At 39.0% G+C, this 22,850-nt stretch overlaps 1 protein-coding gene across 1 annotated transcript in view; it reads left to right on the forward strand.

Annotated features, from left to right (window-relative positions):
• Positions 1-17,040, forward strand: part of CHSY3 (chondroitin sulfate synthase 3) — a 140,197-nt gene extending 123,157 nt beyond the window's left edge. Inside the window, exon 3 of the mRNA XM_065661662.1 lies at positions 12,934-17,040. Coding sequence (XP_065517734.1) covers positions 12,934-14,496 — 1,563 coding nt within the window. The 3' untranslated portion in view covers positions 14,497-17,040. The remainder of the gene's footprint in view (positions 1-12,933) is intronic.
• Positions 17,041-22,850: the final 5,810 nt, after the last annotated feature.

Below are 22,850 nucleotides of genomic sequence, written 5' to 3' on the forward strand. Positions count from 1 at the left end.
CTTGTTGAACTTCATGAAGTTTGCATAGGCCCACCTCTCGAGCTTGTCCAGGTCCTTCTGGATGCATCCCTTCCCTCCACCATGTCAATCTCACCACTCAGCTTGGTGTCACAGTGCGCTCAATCCCACTGGATATATCACTGACAAAGATGTTAAACAGCACTGGTCCCAGTGCCAACCTCTGGAAACCACCACTCATCACTGATTTCCTCTTGGATGTCGAGCCATTGACACAACTTTTTGAGTGTAATCATCCAGCCTATTCTTTATCCATGGAGTGGTCCATTTGTCAAGTCCATGCCTTTTCAATTTAGAGACAAGGATGTCAATCAGAATAGTGTTAAACACTCTGCACAAGTTCACAAAGATTATGCCAGTTGCTTTTTCCTTATCCACCAGTGTTGTAACCCTGTCGTAGAAGGCCACCACATTCATCAAGCACAATTTACCTTCAGTGAAGCCATGTTGGCTGCCACCAGTCACATCCTTATTTTTGATGCCATGTTGGCTGCCACCAGTTGCATCCTTATTTTTGATGTGCCTAAGCATAGTTTACAGAAGATCTGCTTCGTAATCAGGCCAGGTACTGAGGTGAGTCTGACTGCTGAGAAAGTGCTGTGCTACAAGTGCTGTTTTTATATTAACAGTGTGTTCTTCCTTGTGAGTTTTAGTAACACACTAGCTCTGATTTGTCTTATTTAGTCTGCAAATTTCTGTCATCCTTTATCTCTTTTGATACCTTGGATTTTGTCAGTATGTTGCATCCATTACCATAAAACAGAAATCCAAACATCATGGCCTGAGCTTGGAGCAAGGAAACCAGGCAGATAAGATGTCCAAAAAGCTTCCAGGCAGCTTTCTAGGTCTGTCAAACTTTTCTTCCCCTAGAAGCATGTTTATATTGTCCTTTTATGATAGTTATTTTTAAAAACGTGTGATAGCCCTATTTCACATTGTTGCCTCTATCCTTAGACCAGCACTGCATGAAAGTTTGAAATGACTTCTTGTCTGATGCTTCCTGCTGAGTGCAATTTAAAATGGCTGCTCCAGATTGTATTCTCAGTCTCCTTTTTTAAAGATATAGCCAAGTATCACTCCTATGCTAAGCTTCCAAGTATTTCAGTTATGTATGTCTCTTTACTTTGTGTGGGAAGTCTATCCAAATGAGGCTAATGGACTGGGGATTCGAAATACTTTAATACTTCGTGAAGCACTGCTAATTGTGAATAAACAAAGACATCTGAGGCCAAATGTTTTCCTGCACTGTTTTTGTTGTGAGTGTTTAGGCATTAATGTAAACAAATGTGTAATATATTCAGACAGTTGATTTGTTTGATTAATGATGAATCTAAACACAGAATTCATGCGTACTTAATGGAAGTTATGATGCTGTTCTTCATACATCATTTCAGCATTATCTGATAGTTCTGGAATATAAATCTGAACTTAATTGGTTATGCAAGCAATTATTGAATTTTCTTCTAATAATTGAAGTGTTCAAAAGCTTCTTTAAAGGGTAAAATGAGCACTTTTCTGAAGTGTATTTGTAGAAGAATAATAACTTATTAAGATTAAAGAAAATAAAATTGTAATTGGTGAATGGTAAAGAAGAAAACAAGCTACATTACTCTTGTGCCTCATGAGAAATAAAGTTTTAGATGCGTAATTATGGCTTGTGTTGAAATACAGGTAGAGTTACGGGGGGGGGGGGGGGGGTTCAGCCTATCTCATTTTTTCCTGAGGACCTCAACGATTTTTTTTAAACAGCTTTTCTCATTTCAGTGCTTGAGTTATTTTCTTATTACTAATCTGATTTACTATTATGAGTTATGAGTATTTTCTGATACGAAAGCACTTTATACTGAAGAGAAAATACCTCTAGAAATAGACTAGCAACAGTGATGGCAAATGGAGCATTCTGTTATATTTCTTCTTTTGCAGATATCTGAACAAACTATGTATTGAGAAACTCACCAAACTCCCTTCTGTTTGATTCCAGTCTGCAGAGGATAACAAACTGTAATCTCCTGGCATTTCAGCCATGGCCCAGCATTCCCAGGACCCTTTAGGGCTGATTTGTCTAGCAATCCCTCAGTATTAGAAAAGCTGTCTTTTTCATGAGCATAGTGCTTATTTCTCATGGTTTGCTGTGGATAAATTCCCTAATTCCAGCTGTATGAGCATTCCTGTTATGGCTTAACTTCCCAGTGGGAGGAGATTGGTGTGGGCAAAACTGAAGTTGCAGTGTTGTTAGGAACATAGCATTAGTATTCATCTGTTGACATAAAGAATACACATTTTCTGGCAAAGCAAGCCCTATGTGCAGTTCTCTGCCTTGTTGTCTTTGTTGTTCAGAAGCATTTTATTGGCAGAGATCTGCATTTTCCTGTGTGGGACAAGATATGTTTTCTGATCAAGAAATTCCTTCCAGTACACCAGGCTTTCTTAGATCTAGCTTGGTCATCTAAGTGAATTGGTCCTCACTACTCCCCAGGATAGGCTGGCATCCCATCCTTGTCTTCTTGTGATGCTTTATCTTTTAACTTTGGTTTTGACTCTTTAAAATACCTCTTTCTTACTAGCTTCTATTTCAAAGACCTTTAGCAAACTGATTTTTCTGCTCAGGTGATACTTTAACAGCTCCACTTTGACCAAGTATTGAGTATTCAGGGTTAAGCTGACTGTTCTCATTTGCTGTTTATCTGATAGATGTGCACACAGTCTTGTTAGCAAAAGAAATATCGTATTCTTCTTATGTTATACAGGCCTCTTCATGGTATTAGAGAAAATAGGATAAATGAACAAAGGAAGTAGAATCTCTTTAAAGCTAAGTTCCTCCAAAAAAATTTGAATCTTTCTATATGTTTGACTGCATGTGTGCTGTATAACGTAGGTCATATATTAACAAGTTAAAAATACTCTGAACTGTCAGTGTTTCCAGTCTCCAAAAGCTTATATTTTGTGAAAGGCTTTTGGAGGATTCTAGGTGCAAATTCCGTAATAGAATCACAGAATCATAGAATCATAGAATCATAGAATGGTTAGGGTTGGAAAGGACCTCAAGATCATCTAGTTCCAACCCCCCTGCCATGGACAGGGACACCTCTCACTAAACCATCCAACACAAGGCTTCATTCAACCTGGCCTTGAACACTGCCAGGGGTGGAGCACTCACTACCTCCCTGGGCAACCGATTCCAGTGTCTCGCCACCCTAACAGGAAAGAATTTCCTCCTTATATCCAATCTAAACTTCCCCTGGTTAAGATTTAACCCATTACCCCTTGTCCTGTCACTACAGTCCCTGACAAAGAGTCCCTCCACAGCATCCCTATAGGCCCCCTTCAGATACTGGAAGACTGCTATGAGGTCTCCACGCAGCCTTCTCTTCTCCACGCTGAAATGCCCCAACTTCCTCAGCCTGTCTTCATACGGGGGGTGCTCCAGTCCCCTGATCATCCTCGTGGCCCTCCTCTGGACTTGTTCCAGCAGTTCCATGTCCTTTTTATGGTGAGGACACCAGAACTGCACACAATACTCCAGGTGAGGTCTCACAAGAGCAGAGTAGAGGGGCAGGATCACCTCCTTCGACCTGCTGGTCACGCTCCTTTTGATGCAGCCCAGGATACGGTTGGCTTTCTGGGCTGTGAGCGCACACTGAAGATGGCTCATGTTCATTTTCTCATCAACCAGCACCCCCAAGTCCTTCTCTGCAGGGCCGCTCTGAATCTCTTCTCTGCCCAGTCTGTAGCTGTGCCTGGGATTGCTCCGACCCAGGTGTAAGACCCTGCACTTGTCGTGGTTGAACTTCATAAGGTTGGCATCAGCCCACCTCACAAGCGTGTCAAGGTCCCTCTGGATGGCATCCCTTCCCTCCAGCGTATCAACCAAACCACACAGCTTGGTGTCATCAGCAAACTTGCTGAGGGCGCACTCAATCCCACTGTCCATGTCAGCGACGAAGATGTTAAACAAGACCGGTCCCAACACCGATCCCTGAGGGACACCACTCGTTACCGGTCTCCAGCCGGACATCGAGCCATTGACCACAACTCTGTGTGCGGCCATCCAGCCAGTTCTTTATCCACCGAGTGGTCCATCCATCAAATTGATATCTCTCCAATTTAGAGAGAAGGATGTCGTGTGGAACAGTGTCAAACGCCTTGCACAAGTCCAGGTAGATGACATCAACTGCTTTACCCTTATCCATCAATTCTGTAGCCCCGTCATAGAAGGCCACCAAATTGGTCAGGCAGGATTTCCCCCTAGTGAAGCCATGCTGGCTGTCACCAAGCACCTTGTTGTTCTTCATGTGCCTTAGCATGCTGTCCAGGAGAATGTGCTCCAAGATTTTACCAGGCACAGAGGTGAGACTGACTGGTCTGTAATTCCCCGGGTCTTCCATTTTCCCCTTCTTACTGATAGTACTTTAGAAATTCCTGCCACATGTTCTTTTTCAGATTCTTTAATATGAGAATACTTATTAATATACAATTCTAGGGTCGCAGAAAAAATAAAGAAACCTTTGGAGATCATCTGGTCCAGACTCTTGCTCTTCAAGCAGGATCAGCTTCAAGGTTGAAGAGCAGAGTTGCATGAAGTTGCACCATATTAGTATTGCTCAGCAAGTTATCAAAAATCTTTTTCTTTGCAAAAAGTGTTTGAGGGTGATAGAATGATGTGGTAGAATGCCTGTTGCTGTGCAAAGTCAGTTTATATTAATTATCTGTTAGTAAGTAACTATGATGCTAAGCTTAAAGGGAGAACTCTTTTGGTACACAGCTTGTATAGATAAATCCTCTAGTTAAAATAAAGATGTTCCTAGTATTTGTTTTAGTATTTACGGAAATTGAAGTACTGTTTCCAAATAACTGTGGACTTTGGGGAGCATAGGGCTTTTTGTATTTTCTGTCTTTTGTATCAAAATGGATTCTACAGAACATTAAGTAAAACCGAAGGTAAAAAGCAATAAAAACATCTTTAAAAATATTTTTTGCTTTCATTTTAACCTCAAATTGTTAGCTTCAGGCAGTAATATCTAAAACAGTAAAGACTTCTAAAACACAAACAAGATGAGGAAAAACCTTCTGTCTCCCCGCAATTGACTGAACTGATACACAATACCTCAGAGCATTTCACTTTTGTGGGCTATAATGATAAATATACTATTAATATTAAATGAAAATAATTGCTTTAAGTTAGAATTTTTCATTTAGCCAGAAACATGACCAAGTGGTGGGTGCAGAGAAGCATTTCTACATTGATAAAATTTACCTCAGCACTTAGATCTCAGGGTCTGTAGACTTTAAAAGCTTGATATAATTCTTTTTTTCCAGCTTAATCAGATATGGCAATGGCTTTTTCCTAGTGTTTTCTTCAAAATTTGAATTGTTGAATTACTTCAAAGTAAGGATACTTATGACTGAATCAGTTAAGGAGGACCTTTCAAACTGCTACAGACCAATGTGCAATGTACATTTTCTGTTGTGGATAAGAGGTTAAGCAAGGTACAGGCACGCAGATACTTCAGTTACATTTATTTTCCAATGGAATTCATAAATACTGGGGAACCTGTTGTGTCAGACTGGTTTTGGTTGGAGACATGCTCGTCTCCCAGTGGGGATGATTGTGCCTTAGAAAATCATCACCACAGTATAAGGATTTTTCATGAGCGAGGAGCCTCATGCTGTTTATAGTGTTATTGGGGTGGGAGCATAAGGGGAGCTGCTTTCTCTTGCTGTATAAAATTAGTCTCTCCCACTGTGTTAAGATTACTTATACAGAGTACTTGAAGCATAAAGGCTATAGAAACATTAACTTTTTGTGCTGCTTCATAAAACTGAGGTAAAGAAAATCTCCTCATTCTTCATTCAGTAGTAGAAGTTTCATGCATTGCATGTGGCAGGATTGTGAGTGGGAGGTGTTACTTTCTCACATCAGGCGCCGTGACAGGAGTGGAGATCATGTGCTAAGACTCTGTCCTTGTATTAGCCTTTTTGATAGGAATGAAGTTATTGTGTGAAGCACAGCCAGGTAACACGGCCTCGAGCCAGTTACAGAATGTTAATTCCCTGGCCCCAGTCATGGTTGGTTAGCATGAAACAGGGATGGATGAACAAAGGCTAGAAATACATCATACAAGAATATTGGTCTCCACAAGTGAAGAACAGAAAGGATGCAATACAGCTGTTTTCTAGGGGAATTGCTCTAGCCATCTATCTGTGAAATGCCCTCCTGTGCACCTTCATATACAATCATAGAAATACTGTGTGGTGTAACACAGTGAAAAGATTCAGCCTGCTTCTCATTGCATGGTTTCTGGTCCTGGCAGATCTTTTTTGCCTTGAATTGGTCCCATATATTTGATAAAGATGCAGGATCAGAACTGTGTGAAATTGCCTGATGTGTCTTTCAGAAATATTTTGACTGATGCAAAACAAAATCTTGTTTTCCTTTTCTGTGGAGGATTCATATTGATGTTTCATAATCTCTCCATTTAACCTTCCTTCTGTTAACATTCTTTTGATTTCCTTACTTGTCAGTCATTTCCAGTGTAAAAAGTCATCTTTCCTAAGATTTTTTTGTCACCTGCCTCTTAAAATCATATATGTAGGGTTATGTGCACTGTGTTATTATAACAACTGAATTTCTGCAGGGTTGCTTCTCCAAGTTCTCTGGCTCTTCCTGTGGGGTCTCCTCTTCTCTTGTCTCTGCATGATGTCCTCCACTTTGTGTCATGAGCAGTGTCCAAGACCTTGTGCCAGTGTTGATAGGTATGATACTGTTCCTCAGAAACTTCCGTAATGACTTCCCTCTAAACTGACAGTTGCCCACTTAAACATAGCTGGTTGTTGCTTCTATGTTACCCAGTTCATACGCATTTCATAATTCTGGTCTTAATCCGTATCTGCTCTAGGCTGAAAGATTTTCTTACAGCGCCATAGCAAATGACCTGTTGAAGACTGGTTTCTTGTCCAGAAACTTAAGATCACCCATAGCTTAATGCTGCACTTTTGTAAATATTATTATATATAATTTATTTTTTTAACTCATCCTTTAATCAAGGTAATCATCTTGCTGCTTTTCAGCTAAACAGTATCATCTCAAACACAGTAGATTTTTACATGTGTTCTTCATATGCATGAAATGCCTTTTGTAGTCTCTGGAAGGAGTGAGTAAATCTTTATCTTCAGGAGAGCTAAACTCTAAGACCAGGGATGACTCCTATTCATGCTATTTCTAAATTTATTAGAAGTCCAGTTTAGGTAAAATGGCCAACAGTTTAGATTTAGAATCACAGAATCATAGAATCATAGGATAGTTAGGTTGGAAAGGACCTTTCAACCCTAACTAACCCAAAGGATCATCAAATTCCAACCCGCCTGCCATGGGCAGGGACACCTCACACTAAACCATCCCACCCAAGGCTCTGTCCAACCCAGCCTTGAGCACCGCCAGGGATGGAGCATTCACAGCTTCCCTAGGCAACCCATTCCAGTGCCTCACCACCCTTACAGTAAAGAAATTCCTTCTTATATCCAATCTAAACTTCCCGTGTCTAAGTTTGAATCCATTACCCCTTGTCCTATCACTACAGTCCCTAATGAAGAGTCCCACACCAACATCCTTGTAGGCCCCCTTCAGATACTGGAAGGCTGCTATGAGGTCTCCACGCAGCCTTCCCTTCTCCAGGCTGAACAGCCCCAACTTCCTCAGCCTGTCTTCATACGGGAGGTGCTCCAGTCCCCTGGTCATCCTTGTGGCCCTCCTCCGGACTTGTTCCAACAGTTCCGTGTCCTTTTTATGTTGAGGACACCAGAACTGCACACAATACTCCAAGCAAGGTCTCACGAGAGCAGAGTAGAGGGGCAGGATCGCCTCCTTTGACCTGCTGGTCAAGCTTCTTTTGATACAGCCCAGGATAAGATTGGCTTTCTGGGCTGTGAGCTCACACTGCCGGCTCATGTTAAGTTTCTCATTGACCAATTTAGGAAGAGCTAGAGTGAGGGAATGATTAAATTTCATGACTTCTCTGTTAAATGGGAGAAATTGTTCTTAAGCAATGCTCAAAGAAAAAATGTGTGAGTTTAAAATGTACAATTTGCATTCAGTCTTTTAAGATGTGGTAGTCTTGCAGTAATTAAGTAGGTCGGTTTGGGCTCCTGTGTATATTATAATAAGAACTTTCCTTTTTATTACATCAGTAAATCACAGAGATTTCACTGATTTCAGAGTTTGCAATGCAAATTATATTGTGCTTACGTATTAGCTATTGCATTTGTCTGCCATGATAATAAAGCATTGCTTTTATTCTGTTTCTTCTATTTTTTTTTATTTTTTTTTTTATTCCTGCTTGCAGTTTACAGTTCCTCAGAGCGCCATTAGATTATTCACATTTCTTGCCAACTTCTAGTTTCACGTGGTGTGAAAAGAGGCAAACAGAAGTCCTTGCCAACTCCTGCATTAGTTGTGCTATTGTACAGAAGACAGCAAACTCTTAAGGAAAGTCACGAAGTCATGCGACATGAAAAAATAAATTGGTGTGCCTTTATGTATTATGTTGAACTGAAGACAACTTCTCCCATTTACTGCTTTTAGTGAACGTAAAGTAGTTGTATTTTGTCACTATAAATGTTCATTTGACAAAATATCCTCTCTCTGCAGTAATCAGTAGAAGAAGCTGAGGCAGGGCTGTAAGACAATAAAGACATATTGTGTTATAGCCTCAGTTGGGGGCTTCAGGCTCTGCAGTAGAGAAATGTTGTGGAGAAAGTATACCTTTTTCTTTAACACAGCAATGCTGTGACTCACCTACTAAGCTGTTGGCTCACTCTTTGTGCAGAATTTTTCCGTCAGCAGGTTGCTGTGCCAGTAAGTTCTGGGGCTGAGCTACATACTTAATGTCTGGTTTTGAATCTTGAGAGCGTTGTTGTGTGTGTCATAGTTCTTAATGTGAGAAGAGATGGTAGCTATTCCTATGCATTTCCCTTATGGTGCTACTGACTTCATAGATCTCAGGATTAGCCCTCTTCGGTTTACTCCCTCCCTAGTCATCTAATGATCTCCATGTGCCATCATCTGGTGGCCTTAGTACCTTTCTATTTACATGTTATTAACTTCAGATGGAGCATCATGATATTGACAAGGTGCCTGCCCACATCCTTCAAGTTTCAGGTGCACTAAGAACAGAATCATATAATGGTGTTTCAGATTCACTGTAGAGTTGTGTTCATACTTTTTGTTTTTCCTTTCGTCACCTCTGAACATCAACATGACATTTGCACAGAACTGCCTACTGTGTGTCAGGGTTCTCTTTCCAAAGTTCTGACAGATTGGACAGAATCTGACATTTCTCAGGTATAATTAGGAATGCCTTCTTAACATGTGCTTTGTATTTATCTGTGCGGAATTTAATCTGCCATTTTATTAACTTGCCATTCAAAAAAACATGAGAACTTTTGCAGACTGAGTAATTCTAGTTTAAATTTGTTAGATCTTGCCACCTTCCAAATCACCATCTTTTCCAGATTACTTATGAATGCATTGACCAGTTCATGACCTTGCACAGATCCATTCTCCAAGAAACTTAATCATCTTGCCCTTTGCCTCCTAAGCTTGAGCACATTGTTTAGAAATTTCAAAGGTAGGATCACATTGAACTGCTTTAATCTAGATTTTAATAATTTGAATTGCAAAGATGCATTTTTGTCATTCAGTATTGAAAATAAATTTCTGTGTCATCAAGATTAAAACCTTCTGTCTTCAGGATTGGTTTATCATGTCAGTGTCGTGTTTGTTCTGGACTGCTTTCTCTGTATTGAAATCTATTAAAAGTATTCAGTAACATCATTTAAAATGGATTAGTGCAGGTTTGTATATGTGTGATAATATTGTATTACTGAGTTGATTCAATTTTTGTTCATTGCTGTTTTAATCTGTTGCTGGTTATCAAACGCAAAATCATCAGTATAATGGAGTACCTCTTGCTATGATTTCAGTGGAGCATATCTAATAAACTGAGGCATCTGAAATTAGAACGTAATAAAAATGTAGTATTTATGTTAATAGAATATTCCTGTTAAATGAGTGCTGCTAATTAATCTGCTGTGAAGCTGGGCTTGTAGTAAGTCAAGGGTTACCGAAGAATTTCCACAACAAGAGAGCAGGATTTAGTTTACAGCGTGTCCTGGTTTCAGCTGTAATAGTTATTCTTTTTTCCTTCCTTGGTGCAGTGCTGTGCTTTGATTTTAATCTGAGAGCAATGCTGGTAACAGACCAATATTTTAGTCACTGCTCAGTAGCGCTTACGCCGATCAAAGACTTTTCAGTGTCTCATGCTCTGCCAGTGAGGACGGGCACAAGCCAGGAAGAAGCAGAGACAGCACACCTGATCCAAATTAGCCAAAGGGGTATTCCATACCTCAGCATGTTATGCCCAGTATATAAACTGGGAGGAGTTACCCAGGAGGGACCAGGCACTTCTCAGGTTGGGCTGGTATTGGGGCAGCAGGTGGTGAGCAATTGTATTATGCATCGCTTGTGTTTATTGTTTGTTTTGAGGTTTTTTTGTTTTCCATTTTGGTTTTATATTCTCCCCCTTGTTATTTCCCTTATCATTATTATTAGTATCAGTATGTTGTACGTTAGTTATTAAACCCGTGGGGTTTACATTCTTTTGATTCTTCTCCCCATTCTGCCTAGCGGGGAGAAGCGGGGATGAGGAGAGCGAGCAAGTAGCTGCTTCCATGGTACTGAGTACCTCCTGGGTTTAAACCCTGACACAGTGGTAGTTTGTCATCTGTTAAAAATCTTTTGGATAAAATGCATTATGTAAATTTACTGTGAAAATTCAGGTACTGTAAGTTAAATGTGCATTGTGGTTTAAGTCCAGCTGGCAACTGAGCCCCACACAGCCACTCTCTTACTCTCTGTGGTGGATGGGGGAGAGAATCGTAAAGGTAAAAGTAGGAAAACTCCCAGGTTGAGATAAAGACAGGTTAATAGGTAAATGAAAAGTTGTGCGCACAAGTAAAGCAAAACAAGGAATTCATTCGTGTTGTCAGGCAGGTGTTCGACGATCTCCAGGAAAGCAGGGCTCTGTCATGCATAATGGCTATCTGAGAAAACAAACACCATCATTCCAGATGTTCCCCCTTCCTTCTTCTTCCCCCAGCTTTACATGGTAAGCATGGCATCATATGGTATGGAATATCCCTTTGGTCGGCTGGGATCAGCCCTCCTCACTGGTGGGGTGGGGTGAGAAGCAGAAAAGGCCTGGACTCTGTGTAAGCACTGCCTAGCAGTAACTAAAGCATCCCTGGGTCATCAACCACTGTTTTCAGTACAAATCCAAAACATATTTCCATATTAGCTACTATGAAGAAAATTAAGTCTACCCCAGCCAAAACTATCACAATCTGATAATGTTTCTTTCAGTTATACTTAAATACATTTCTTCATTGTGGATGAAGAAAAACTCAAGTGATTCTTTATGATTAGAGAGGACTTAGGAAAGTGTGAGGTGTTCGGGTTTGTGGGAAAGAATGCTGGTACCATTCAGCAAACAAACAGCCTCCCCTTTTTTCTTTTGTTTCCAGCATTATACATTGTTTTTCTGTAAGAGATTTTAGTGTGAAATTCTGAACATGAAAATCATGGATTCAACTTTTTTCCAGAAAAAGAGGATAATACAAAAGCACTGACTTCTTGCAAAGCACACAGTAGACTGCTGTAAATAAAAGTGACCAGGAAGGGAGTGCTACTTGTAACTGGAGAGATGGAAACCTCACCTGATCAGCTGATCTTTTTTCATTATTTTTTCATTATTCAAAATTTAAATTGTATGGGAAGGAGCAAAAATTATTCTTCCAAAGAGCAAATATCCTCATCCAGCCCTTTCCCAGCCACTTTACTTCAGTCCCTAATGTGTAAACTGCCTGTCCTGCCAGCATCCATCTCTTGCCTTAAGGAAGCCATATTTCAATTTTGGCACTGCTGAATAAACGCTGACTCAGTACTGATAGTGTTGGTTCCTGTTTGCTATGATAGCAAAGAAATAGTCCAAACCCTCTTGTCCCTGAGCTGAATGTTTTGAGTTTAGGACATTATATTATCAGACCTCACCTCTATTGATTTCCCCAGTGTATAAAAGACAAAGTTCAATACCTATCGCAAAATATGATTCACTATTTAGAAGATACTACAGTTGCTAATTTGACAGTTCAATACCTATCTCAAAATATGATTCACTATTTAGAAGATATTACAGTTGCTAATTTGACAGAAGTAGAATGTCTTCTCTTGCCACAGAAATACATTTGAAATTACTGAGGGTGTTATACTAGTATGATCTATAGCTTAATTGGCATATTTACTAAATGTATCCCTGCCAATACAGATATCTCAGATATTTCAGTAACTGAAATTTATTTGTCCACATGGGGAAAAAAAAAAGTTCTGTTGAAATGAAGTCTATTCAGTTTTTTAACAGCATTAAAAACATTACCAGTGTTGCTAACTTTTCAGTAAGGTTCTGTGCTATAGATGCCTTAAAGATGTAAGAGCTTAGAGGCAGGTGGAGACTTAGTGTTTCATGCATAGCAGCATTCAGCCTGCACATAGGAACTCAAAAATATTACCTATAGACCTTTGGGTAAATGTTTCCTTTGGGTTTGCAGTTAGATGAAGTAAAGATAAAGCCAAGATATCTTCTGTTTTCTGTAGTTAAGAGAGCAGCATTTGCTTACTGTGGACAGTACTGAAACTGAGGCCAAAACAATGTAAATAATTCCTACTGAATACTTCGAAGTTCTGTGCTTAAAATAACCATGATCTATAAAAACTGATAATGATCAATAATGCTGTTGTAGGTCCTTTTATGGGTAAAAGCAGTTTCACATAGTATTTTCGTTCTCTCCTTCTCTCTCTCTATTTAGATGCAGCAGTTATTCCATGAAAACTATGAACACAACCGCAAGGGTTATATTCAAGATCTTCACAACAGCAAGATTCATACAGCCATAACACTTCATCCAAACAAAAGACCAGCTTACCAATACAGGCTGCACAATTACATACTGAGTCGCAAAATTTCTGAACTGCGCTATCGGACCATCCAGCTCCATAGAGAAAGTGCCCTGATGAGCAAGCTCAGTAACAGTGAAGTAAATAAGGAAGATCAGCAACTGGGGGTGATGCCATCTTTTAATCATTTTCAGCCACGTGAAAGGGATGAAGTCATTGAGTGGGAGTTCCTAACGGGAAAGTTTCTTTACACAATGGTAGAGAACCAGCCACCCCGGCAGAGCCTTAGCAGTGCGCTGCGGGCTGCTCTGGATGACACTGTGATGCAAGTCATGGAAATGATAAATGAGAACTCTAGGACTAGAGGAAGGCTCATTGATTTCAAAGAAATACAGTATGGCTACCGCAGGGTTAATCCTCTGCGTGGAGTGGAATACATCCTGGATTTACTGCTTTTGTACAAAAGGCACAAAGGAAGGAAAGTTACTGTTCCGGTGCGACGCCATGCTTATCTTCAGCAATTGTTTAGCAAACCTTTCTTCAAAGAAGCAGAGGAGTTGGATGTAAGCCTGCTGGAGAATACCAACACTGACACTCAATCTTTTGCTTTTCTTTCAAATTCTTTGAAGATTTTTTCCTCATCATTCCAAGGCACCAATAGCGTTGGAGGACGCAGTGATAAGAAAATACATATTCTTGTCCCTCTCACAGGAAGATTTGACATCTTCTCAAGATTTATGGATAACTTTGAGAAGACATGTCTCATTCCCAAGGAGAATGTGAAGTTGGCAATAATTCTTTTCAGTTCTGAGTCAGGCCAAGACTCCAGCAAACACATAGAGCTAATGAAAGAATACAGCATGAAGTATCCTAAGGCAGATATGACCCTGATTCCAATGGCAGGAAAGTTTTCTAGAGGTTTAGGTCTCGAAATGGCCTCAGCTCAATTTGACAATGGCACTTTACTGCTGTTCTGTGATGTTGATCTGGTATTCACACCAGACTTCCTCCAGCGATGCAGAGATAACACTATTCAGGGAGAACAGGTTTACTACCCTATCATTTTTAGCCAATATGATCCAAAAATAATATATGGAGGCAACCCTCCAGCTGACAGTAGTTTTGTTTTCACAAAAAGAGCTGGATTTTGGAGAGAGTATGGATTCGGAATTACCTGTATTTACAAAAGTGATCTACTTACTGCTGGTGGATTTGATACCTCAATTCAAGGCTGGGGACTTGAGGATGTAGACCTCTTTACTAAAGTGATAACATCTGGCTTGAAGGCTTTCAGAAGTCAAGAAGTAGGAGTCGTCCATATTTTTCATCCAGTTCAGTGTGACCCCAGTTTAGAGCCAAAACAATATAAAATGTGCTTAGGGTCCAAAGCAAGTACTTTTGCCTCTACCATGCAGCTTGCTGAACTCTGGCTACAAAAACATTTAGGTGTCAGGTACAATCAGACTCTCTCCTGACATCCTAGCCTATTTGGCCTTTTTAGGGGAGTTTACCTCATGATTGTTATTATTATTTGATTGATGTTGTAGTTTTAAACTCCCTTCTCGTTGTCTTCCAAAGACTATTGACCTCAAACAGGATGAGTCTGCTGTTCACTGTTTCTTATACCTACTGAACTGGTGAGGTGAACTCCTTCGTGTTTCCTTCATTTGAAATTCAGCCAAGTCACAGAAATCATATGAACACATCCATCACAAGAGACTGCATCAGAAGAATATTCTCTTTCAGCTTTGAGATGCAGTATCATCTTTGTTGCATTTTACAGATTTGATGTGATAAAAATATTTACTGGTGAAGGTACCACAAAAGTGCTTTATGCTTCTTCTGGGGATGGAACTCAATAAGATAAACTTGAGTTTTATAATTTATATGAGGACTCATATGTATAAACACTACTTTTCTTCATCTTTAGAATTTTTAAAGTAAATGAATAACTATGATTGTACCTTTATTTTTAAAACAAAAAAAAAAAAAAAAAAAGAAAGAAAATCTGAGGAGCTACTTGTGAGTGCTACTGGTACTGGCTACCAAGGTCCTTAAATGTCTTACTATAATAATAAACTCCTCATTGTTCACTCTAAGTATAAATGAACTTTATTTTCTTGAGGAACAGGACTTAATCAAATGCTCATGTTCACTTTAGAAGATTTGGGAACCTATATCCTTCATTTGCAGGCAAGAAGAAACTATGACAACATGGTCATGATAAAGTGCAGGCATACAGTATACTTTTTTGGAAACACACAGTATAAGTTGCTGTTTCTCTTTCTAGAATGAGTCTCTCTAATACATAATTTTCTTTTACATTCCCTTCAAAAAGCTGCACTTGATACACAGTGTTAGAAGTTAAAGCTGTATCTTTTTTTATCATTATTTTTACATTTTTAATGAATATTGGTACTCAGTAGCAATCTGTTGTTAAAATAATGGTAGAATAATTATTTAAGTTGCAAGATCTACTATTGCTGGTCAAAGTTCCTTCCCAATATATTTATATTAGTGAGGTTGTAAGACTGTGTTAAGATTTATCTTTCTGTTCAGCCTGAAGTTGTCATATTGTGGATTCATGGAGTAAAGCCTTTAAAATGATACCAACAGAAGAAATAAAAAAATCAATTTCTGTATTTTAGATAAGTGTTTATATAGGGGTATATATGTGAAAATGTGTGTGTGTGTGTGTGTGTGTATCCCTATATATATAGATACATAGAGTAATTTCAAAGTATGTTCCTCTTTTCAGTTCAGGCAGCATTTTTTTTTATTTTTCTTTTTGCAACTGTCATTATTTTTGCCATGTGCTTGGCACTTTTTATGTTATAGCGTGGTAAGAGCTTAAAGGTGTCCAAGAAACCATCAGAATTCAGCCAAACTAAATACAGCAAGTACATGTAATAGCCTCAGTACCCTTGATTTTAAACTATATTTCAAGTAGAGGTGGCTGGAAAAGGAAAAGCAAACACTTAATGAATTCAAGTTTGTAAGTTTTTCAGTTGTAACTGATTCCTTCTGTGTTTCTTTTCAAGAAACATCTAAGAGATTGGAATTCACTGTCTACCTGTATGAAGGTATCCTGGTAAATTTCCTAAGGCATGAAGAGGGTGTGTAGCTCAGTTAATGTCTCATCTGTGGTTTTCTGTTCTGGATTTACCATGCAAGGTAAAAGGTATCCCTGTAAAGGAGTGAACTCAGAATTAAAAGTCTGGCCACAGCTTTTTGTATTCTTTAAAAAGGCCATCCCCATTGCCTTGGAGAAGGTAGTAAGTGTGATAGATGAGAACAGATAAAAGGTAACTCATGCTTGTTTGCCATCCCCAAGGAGAAGCTTGGCTTGTTATTGTTCCTGAGGCTCTTGCATTCCTAGCTCAGTATTGTTAGCTCAAATATCTGGAGAAAGTAAAATTCGGTATTAGCTATGAAGTAATTATAGGAAACTGCTCTTTAAATTGAGTGCAAAGGTCAGGCTTTGTTCAGTCAGAGAGCCAAGAGCAAGGAACATGCACACAATTCATTTGATCAATCTTGAAATAACTGATGCAAATCAGATGATTGTAAATAACAAAACCTGAATGCCTGTTGATAAATGTTTGTGATGATTTCATAAACATGAAAAAAAAGATTATTTATAAAGACATCTAAGGGAAATCATTGTCTGCTGGGATGTATTCCAGTGCTTATCTCAATTACCTAACTTAGTGGCCAGAACGTATTTGCTCAGCTCAAAGTAAAATAGTAGATTAGAACAAGAAATTACATCAGTCATTCAGTGGGGATAAAGATGTATGCAGAGGGCTTGCAGGATCAGGTCCTACATGATATAAGCAAAACGCTAGTATTTACCAGTACAAATATTTATTTAGTGTCTGACTGATTCATTTGTTTATATGATGAATTACTTTGTTAAAAACCTGACTATAGATGTTTATTATGAAATATTACATTGTCTTTTGAAATAACTATCCTGAAGTAACTTGAGAACTTGTGTTAGTTTGTTTAAGGAATAATATGCCTTCTAAGGAGATCATATTAAAAGAAAAAAAAAAAAAGCACAAAAGTGTTAATGTTTTGTATGTGTAGTTTAAGATAGGAATGTCTGTGCTAATCACCTGTTTGCTTTTGTCTAGTCTGAATCTTACCTTGATTGTAAAATGAAGTTTCTGTGTAGTATGTCCCTTTCTAAATGTGTAACTAACTAATTCACAGTAGAACACAATGACCAATTTTTCCCTAACTTAGCCTGGGAATGGGTTCCATAATTGCTGGGAAGTAGGTTGTGAAGTGCTCGCACTTCAGCTTTGCTGACACTTCCTTTCTTTAAAAAAAAAGTTTCAGCAATCCTCACACAGAAACCTCAGAAATCCCCACACCTCCCCCATCCTGATATCTTTTTCCATTCACTTAATTTAAGAGAGTATTTGCGTCTTCTGGATGAAGGAAAAATATCAGGTTGGGCTTCTTAAGACATGCTGAGTATACTCTCCACCAAGGTACTGGTTCTCAAGCTGGAGCAAGGTAGAGGGCCAGGGGGAGGCATGAGACTCAGCTGTGGCATGTGGCACCTTCCACCAAGTCACCTCCTTGCTGCCACCAGTGCTGGCAGATACTTCTTGAAGCTGCAAACAGACAGTGCAGACCAGCACACAAGAGCTACACTTGCTGAAACCAGCTGTGCTGAGGAAGCAAAAGGGCCATTTTAATCAGTGATTGGGAGGATGGAGGAGAGGATGCCGTACTGAGGTTTCATTGGGTTGAGGTGTCAAGGTATCCTGTGCAGATCCTGTGTCTCCCTGTCCTTGAGTTGTAAGGGAATCTGGTCCCACAGCTTTTCCATTTCCTCTCAAGGGGCATTGTGAAGAAGAGAGCAAAATTAGCAGTTTCAGTTTGCTGAACTCAGTTTGCAGACTCATTTTGCTGAGTTCTTCCACTCAATGGGGCTAGGGTGCTTGGACCACATACTTCAGAGTCTTACCATATCGTGAAACATATGGGGGAAAAGGTGCCAAAGAGTATTGCCAAAAAGCAGTACAGAGAAAGGTATCTTCTGCAGTCACTGAAGACCAGAAGGATGTACAAAAAAAGTATCTTCCGAAACCTTTGTACCAGTGTGTGCTTAACAGTGACTTAAGAGCCTTCAAAAAATTGTAATGCTGGTAAAATTGCTCATAGGAGTGTACTGTGGATCCTGAAGAACTGTGGAGGCTTCCAAGGGGCATGAGTTAACCACTTTCTTTAAATAGAATAAATAAGCAATTTAAACTTCTTTTGGTCTTTTAAGAAGTAGTTAGACTGATTAGTTAAGACATAGTTTGCCACACAGATTTTGCTCCGAAAAGAAATGCTAGCTTACTGCATCTAATTTTCCTGCAAATTGAAATCTGTTAAAATTTTTGGAAAAAAATCCAACTAAGAGCCACTGACTAGAGGAATGTTTTGTGTTTCTGCTCTATTTTCAAAAGACAATCAGATGAGAAGAAAACAAACAATATTTATAGTACATGCATACAGAAGTCAACCATGATGTGAGTGTAGAAGAAACTGCAGCACAGTGAGATACTTGACAAAAGTCTGTTCACAATAACTGAATATCACTGAAGGTCATACTCTGTCATAAGTCTGTAAGTAACATATAAAGTTAAATCAGTCCATATTTAATGTTTTCATTTCTTAAAATAATTTTCTTTACATTTTCTTCTGTTAGCATTTATTCACTTGATTAATGATCTGGCTTTTCATGACTCTCTCCTTGCTATTTTTCTTTTCTTTGGGTCTTCCAATTTGCAGTATATATTACTAGGGTATTTGAAACTTTTTGAGTTAGCATGGTATTTCTGTTACGGTTTTATAATGTCACTGCCATATAAAAATTCTGAACTAGAGTATTTTTGGTAAAGGAATTTCCAGTTGTTTCCCTTTGCCTGTCATTGTAAGTTAAAGTCTTATGAAAGTTACTTCATCTCTTCCTCTGGTCTCCTTCATACTGGAATCCCACCAAGACTATGAAATGCAAAAACTTTCCAATGCTTAAAAATTAGGAAAATTAGTGGAATATGTGGATTTATCATTTCATAATTTTAATAAATAATGGTTATGAAAATGTTATGAAAATTTAGTGGTTATGAAGACAACACATATACGGACTGTATGATACAAACTTAATTTTACATTCTTATGTTCTAGGCACCTGATTATTCAACAGATGTTTGCCATTTATAGGAACTTTGAAGATGAACTGAATACATCCGTGCTTATTCGGTGTTTATTTAGCATTAATGGGGAGCTTAACCATCTAGGCAGAGATGAAAAGTTGTGGTATATGCTGTAGGCTGATGGATTTTGTTTATTTTGTAGTGCTGGTAGGGAGATCTCAGCTCTGTGTAGGATGCTGCAATAATTTTAATTGAATACAAAGCTATGGGCGTAGCATCCAGCTACATAGAGCATAATGGTTTTCCCGTACTACCAAATCCATTGGCTCCTTTATTTTCTTGCTCACCCTCAGTACTTTCTAATAAATCTGGTAAAGGCACCAATTGAGCTAGCCGTTGTCCTTTTGGAACATAACAAGGTGGGTTTGGTGTCCATAACATTATTTTTTATAACACCAGTATAATCTTTATTGATAACACCAGGAAGCACAAATAAACCTGATTGCATTGTGGAGAAGCATCCTAACAGCAAAGCATGAGTACTGAATGGCAGCTGTCCCTTGCATGTTGAATTTATTATATGCACTGCAGAATCAGTTATATTGAGAGATTTGGCAGTGATAACATCCAGGTCAGCGCTGCCTTAGGTGGCCTTTGTACAGGCTGGAGAGGCTCATCCAGCAGAAGGGGTGTCGGTCCATCCAGCAAGGGGGCTATGGCGCTGTATTCCCAGAAGAGCAGGCAAGACTTACTGGTCATATGTAAACATGTGAAACATTGATCCTCAGATTCAGAGGGATTCTGTTGTGGCATAATCAGATAGTATGTATAAATACATGTGCTTTCACATCTTCTGGACACACCCACTGAAGGCATCCCTTTAGCAAGGAGTCCCCAGCAATGCAATGGTCATTCCTAAAGGTATTCCTAAAAGAGATGTATGCTACCTAACATAGGTGCCAAATACTTCGAGAAACTAAGTTGGGTAATTTCATTAAAAAAAAAAAAGAAATGTTTGAGGGGGAGAGGGGGAAAGGAAGTTCATGACCATTTTTATTTTTGGTTATATGGGAAGCCTTCATGATTTGCTCTCACCCTTGCTTAGAGTAATACGGAGCAATAAACTATACTTATTTTACACATTTGTCCATATGCTGCTGACTAAACAAAAGTTGACTAAATGCTTTGAAGATGATGGTTGAACCATGAGTGACCAGAGAGAGAGAACTGCTGGGTGTAGTTCAACCTCAAAACCGAAACTTGGAACCAAACTCCAAACCTGTGCCTAGATAAGGACAATTCTCCTAGGTGGCTGTCTTGGACAAACACAAGAATTAGAAGCGTAAGTTTGTACAAAGCGCTGTGGTATCCAGGGATCGATTTTTATGCTTCTAGTGTGTGATTGTTGGGAGTAATTGCAAAGTCCAGACACAGTGCTACCAATGGTTCACTCAAAAAGTGATGAATGCTATGAGAATTCAGTAAGAAGTATTTCATGGGTTATAGGATGGATAGGAAGAATGTAAACCCAGAGAAGTCTATGTGTCTTTGTTATATTAAGACAGTGGAACAAAAAATTGTTCTAAAGTAGAACTCAGCTTTCATTTTACCAGAAAACTTTTTGCCTTACTTTGCATTTCACTTGTGACACTTTGCGTTCCACAGTGACAAATGCTGGAACCATCAGGAGCAACACCACAAGTATAGACCCTTCACACCTGGCTCATTATCACCACCAAGCCCAAGTTGTCTGAAGTGATAGTGGAACTGCAAGTTATGACTTTTTCCTATTCTCTTTTTAGGCATGACACTCCTTATTTTAATTTTAATGACAATGTTATCTTTGACAGGTTTGTTCTGTTTGTGCCTAAGGTGCTCTAGTCTTTCTATTGTAACTTCGTATATTGCAATTTTATGTAGTACATCACTTCTTAAAATGAGAGTTTCTTTAAGCAAAGGCTTCTGGACAGTAGTATGCAGCTGGCATAACCTTGCAACCACAGCTGTGTGGTTGAAATAAAGTATGTTCTTCTATGGTCTTTTATTTGCATTGATACACTGGTTTTGCTTGATGAGAAATCCTGAATGAAAATGTGTTATAACAATATTTTTTGTTGAAAATGTCAAGTAAATTTATTGAAATAACTGGGGCCAAGTGATGAGCCATGCACTTGGCATGTGCTGATACTGGGGAATGTCCAGAGACTACAGACGCGTTTAACCAGTTACAGGAAGATGTCTCTGGTAAAACTGAATTAGCAATGCTGTTAAAAATGAAATTCCACTCCAGAACTACCAGTAGCGGAAGATTTTTGTTGCCTGTAGAATTACATCAGTCATAACTTTTGTCGTGGTCAAGAGGTGTTTAAGGGAAGGACACAAGGGCAGATCCCTGTATCTTGCCCTCAAGTATGAAAGAGACTAGAGATACCAAGATTTAGCCTAGAACTTCCTTAGAAGAGAGTTCACTTGGAGAGAGACATGGTGCTGGGCAAAGAAGGGGCAAAGTATGCAAGAATCCAAAAAGAAGATTCCCTTTATGCTTGATATGTTGCTTGCTGTAAAGGGAGCTACCAGATGGAATTAGCTCAACACCAGGTGCGTAAGCCCATTTATTAAGTCTTGTGGAAAGAAAGCATAAATGCTGTGTATGTGACAGGAGCAGATCCTGGTGGGTGATGGGACAGAAGTGTGTAGCAATTTTACTAGCCTTGATATGTAAGAGGAACAGGCAGTAATAAAGAGAGGGAGAAATAAGAGGACATAAATTCGAAAGGAAAAAGATACTGTGCAGAAAACAGGGTACCTGTGTAAGCACAAAATTTAATTAAAGTAGATATTAAAGTTGATGGGGAAAATAGCACAAGAAATATAAGGAAAGAAACTTCAGGAATAAAAGAAGAAGAACTTAGAAAGGTTTAGTAAAAACAATGGAAGGACTAGCATAGATAAAACTCCTATGCATTAGGTACAGAATGCTTTCCACTGCTGTTTAAGAAGCATGGGGAACATGTTATGGGAAATATTTCTACAGCATGGCACCCCACTGCTTTACCTGGGAACGAATGCCAAGATAGTATTAAAATACTCCTACTTTTGTTTGCTTTTTATCAGTGCCTAAAATACCTGCATTCGTTTTCATGTTGGTTTGACCCCGCCCTTTGAGTTAAAGACCTATTCCTATGCTGTGTTACCGGGATTTTCTTTTTCAGAACAGAGTAAACAAGATGGGAAACCTGTGTTTAGTATTAGCAGTTGAAGACTGATGGTAGAGAAATGGCAATTATCAATAAACATGGTACTTTTTTTTTTTTTTTTTTTTTTTAGCTTATAATTGCAGAAGGCCGGTACTCAGCGCTTCTGCAGTCTTGCCTCATCTTCCTTTCCCTTCCTATTCCACCTTCATTTTCTAGCTTGTGCTGTACTCAGGTAGTGATGAGAAACTTAGAGCACTAAGGAAATCTATCTCCTTTTTAGCATTGCCATAGCAAGGAATTAAATTTTGGGCACAAATTTTGTTGAGAGCATATGCATATAACCCTAAAGTATATATTCCAGGTAGTTTATTCATATAAATATGATTAAGTTAGACACTCTAATGATGTCACTGCTGTGTAAAATTGCTGAAGTACAGCACTTAGTTGAATTAATTCCCAGTTCCACTGCAA

The sequence above is a fragment of the Lathamus discolor genome, chromosome Z (genome assembly GCF_037157495.1).
Source record: "Lathamus discolor isolate bLatDis1 chromosome Z, bLatDis1.hap1, whole genome shotgun sequence".
Lineage (NCBI taxonomy): Eukaryota > Metazoa > Chordata > Aves > Psittaciformes > Psittacidae > Lathamus > Lathamus discolor.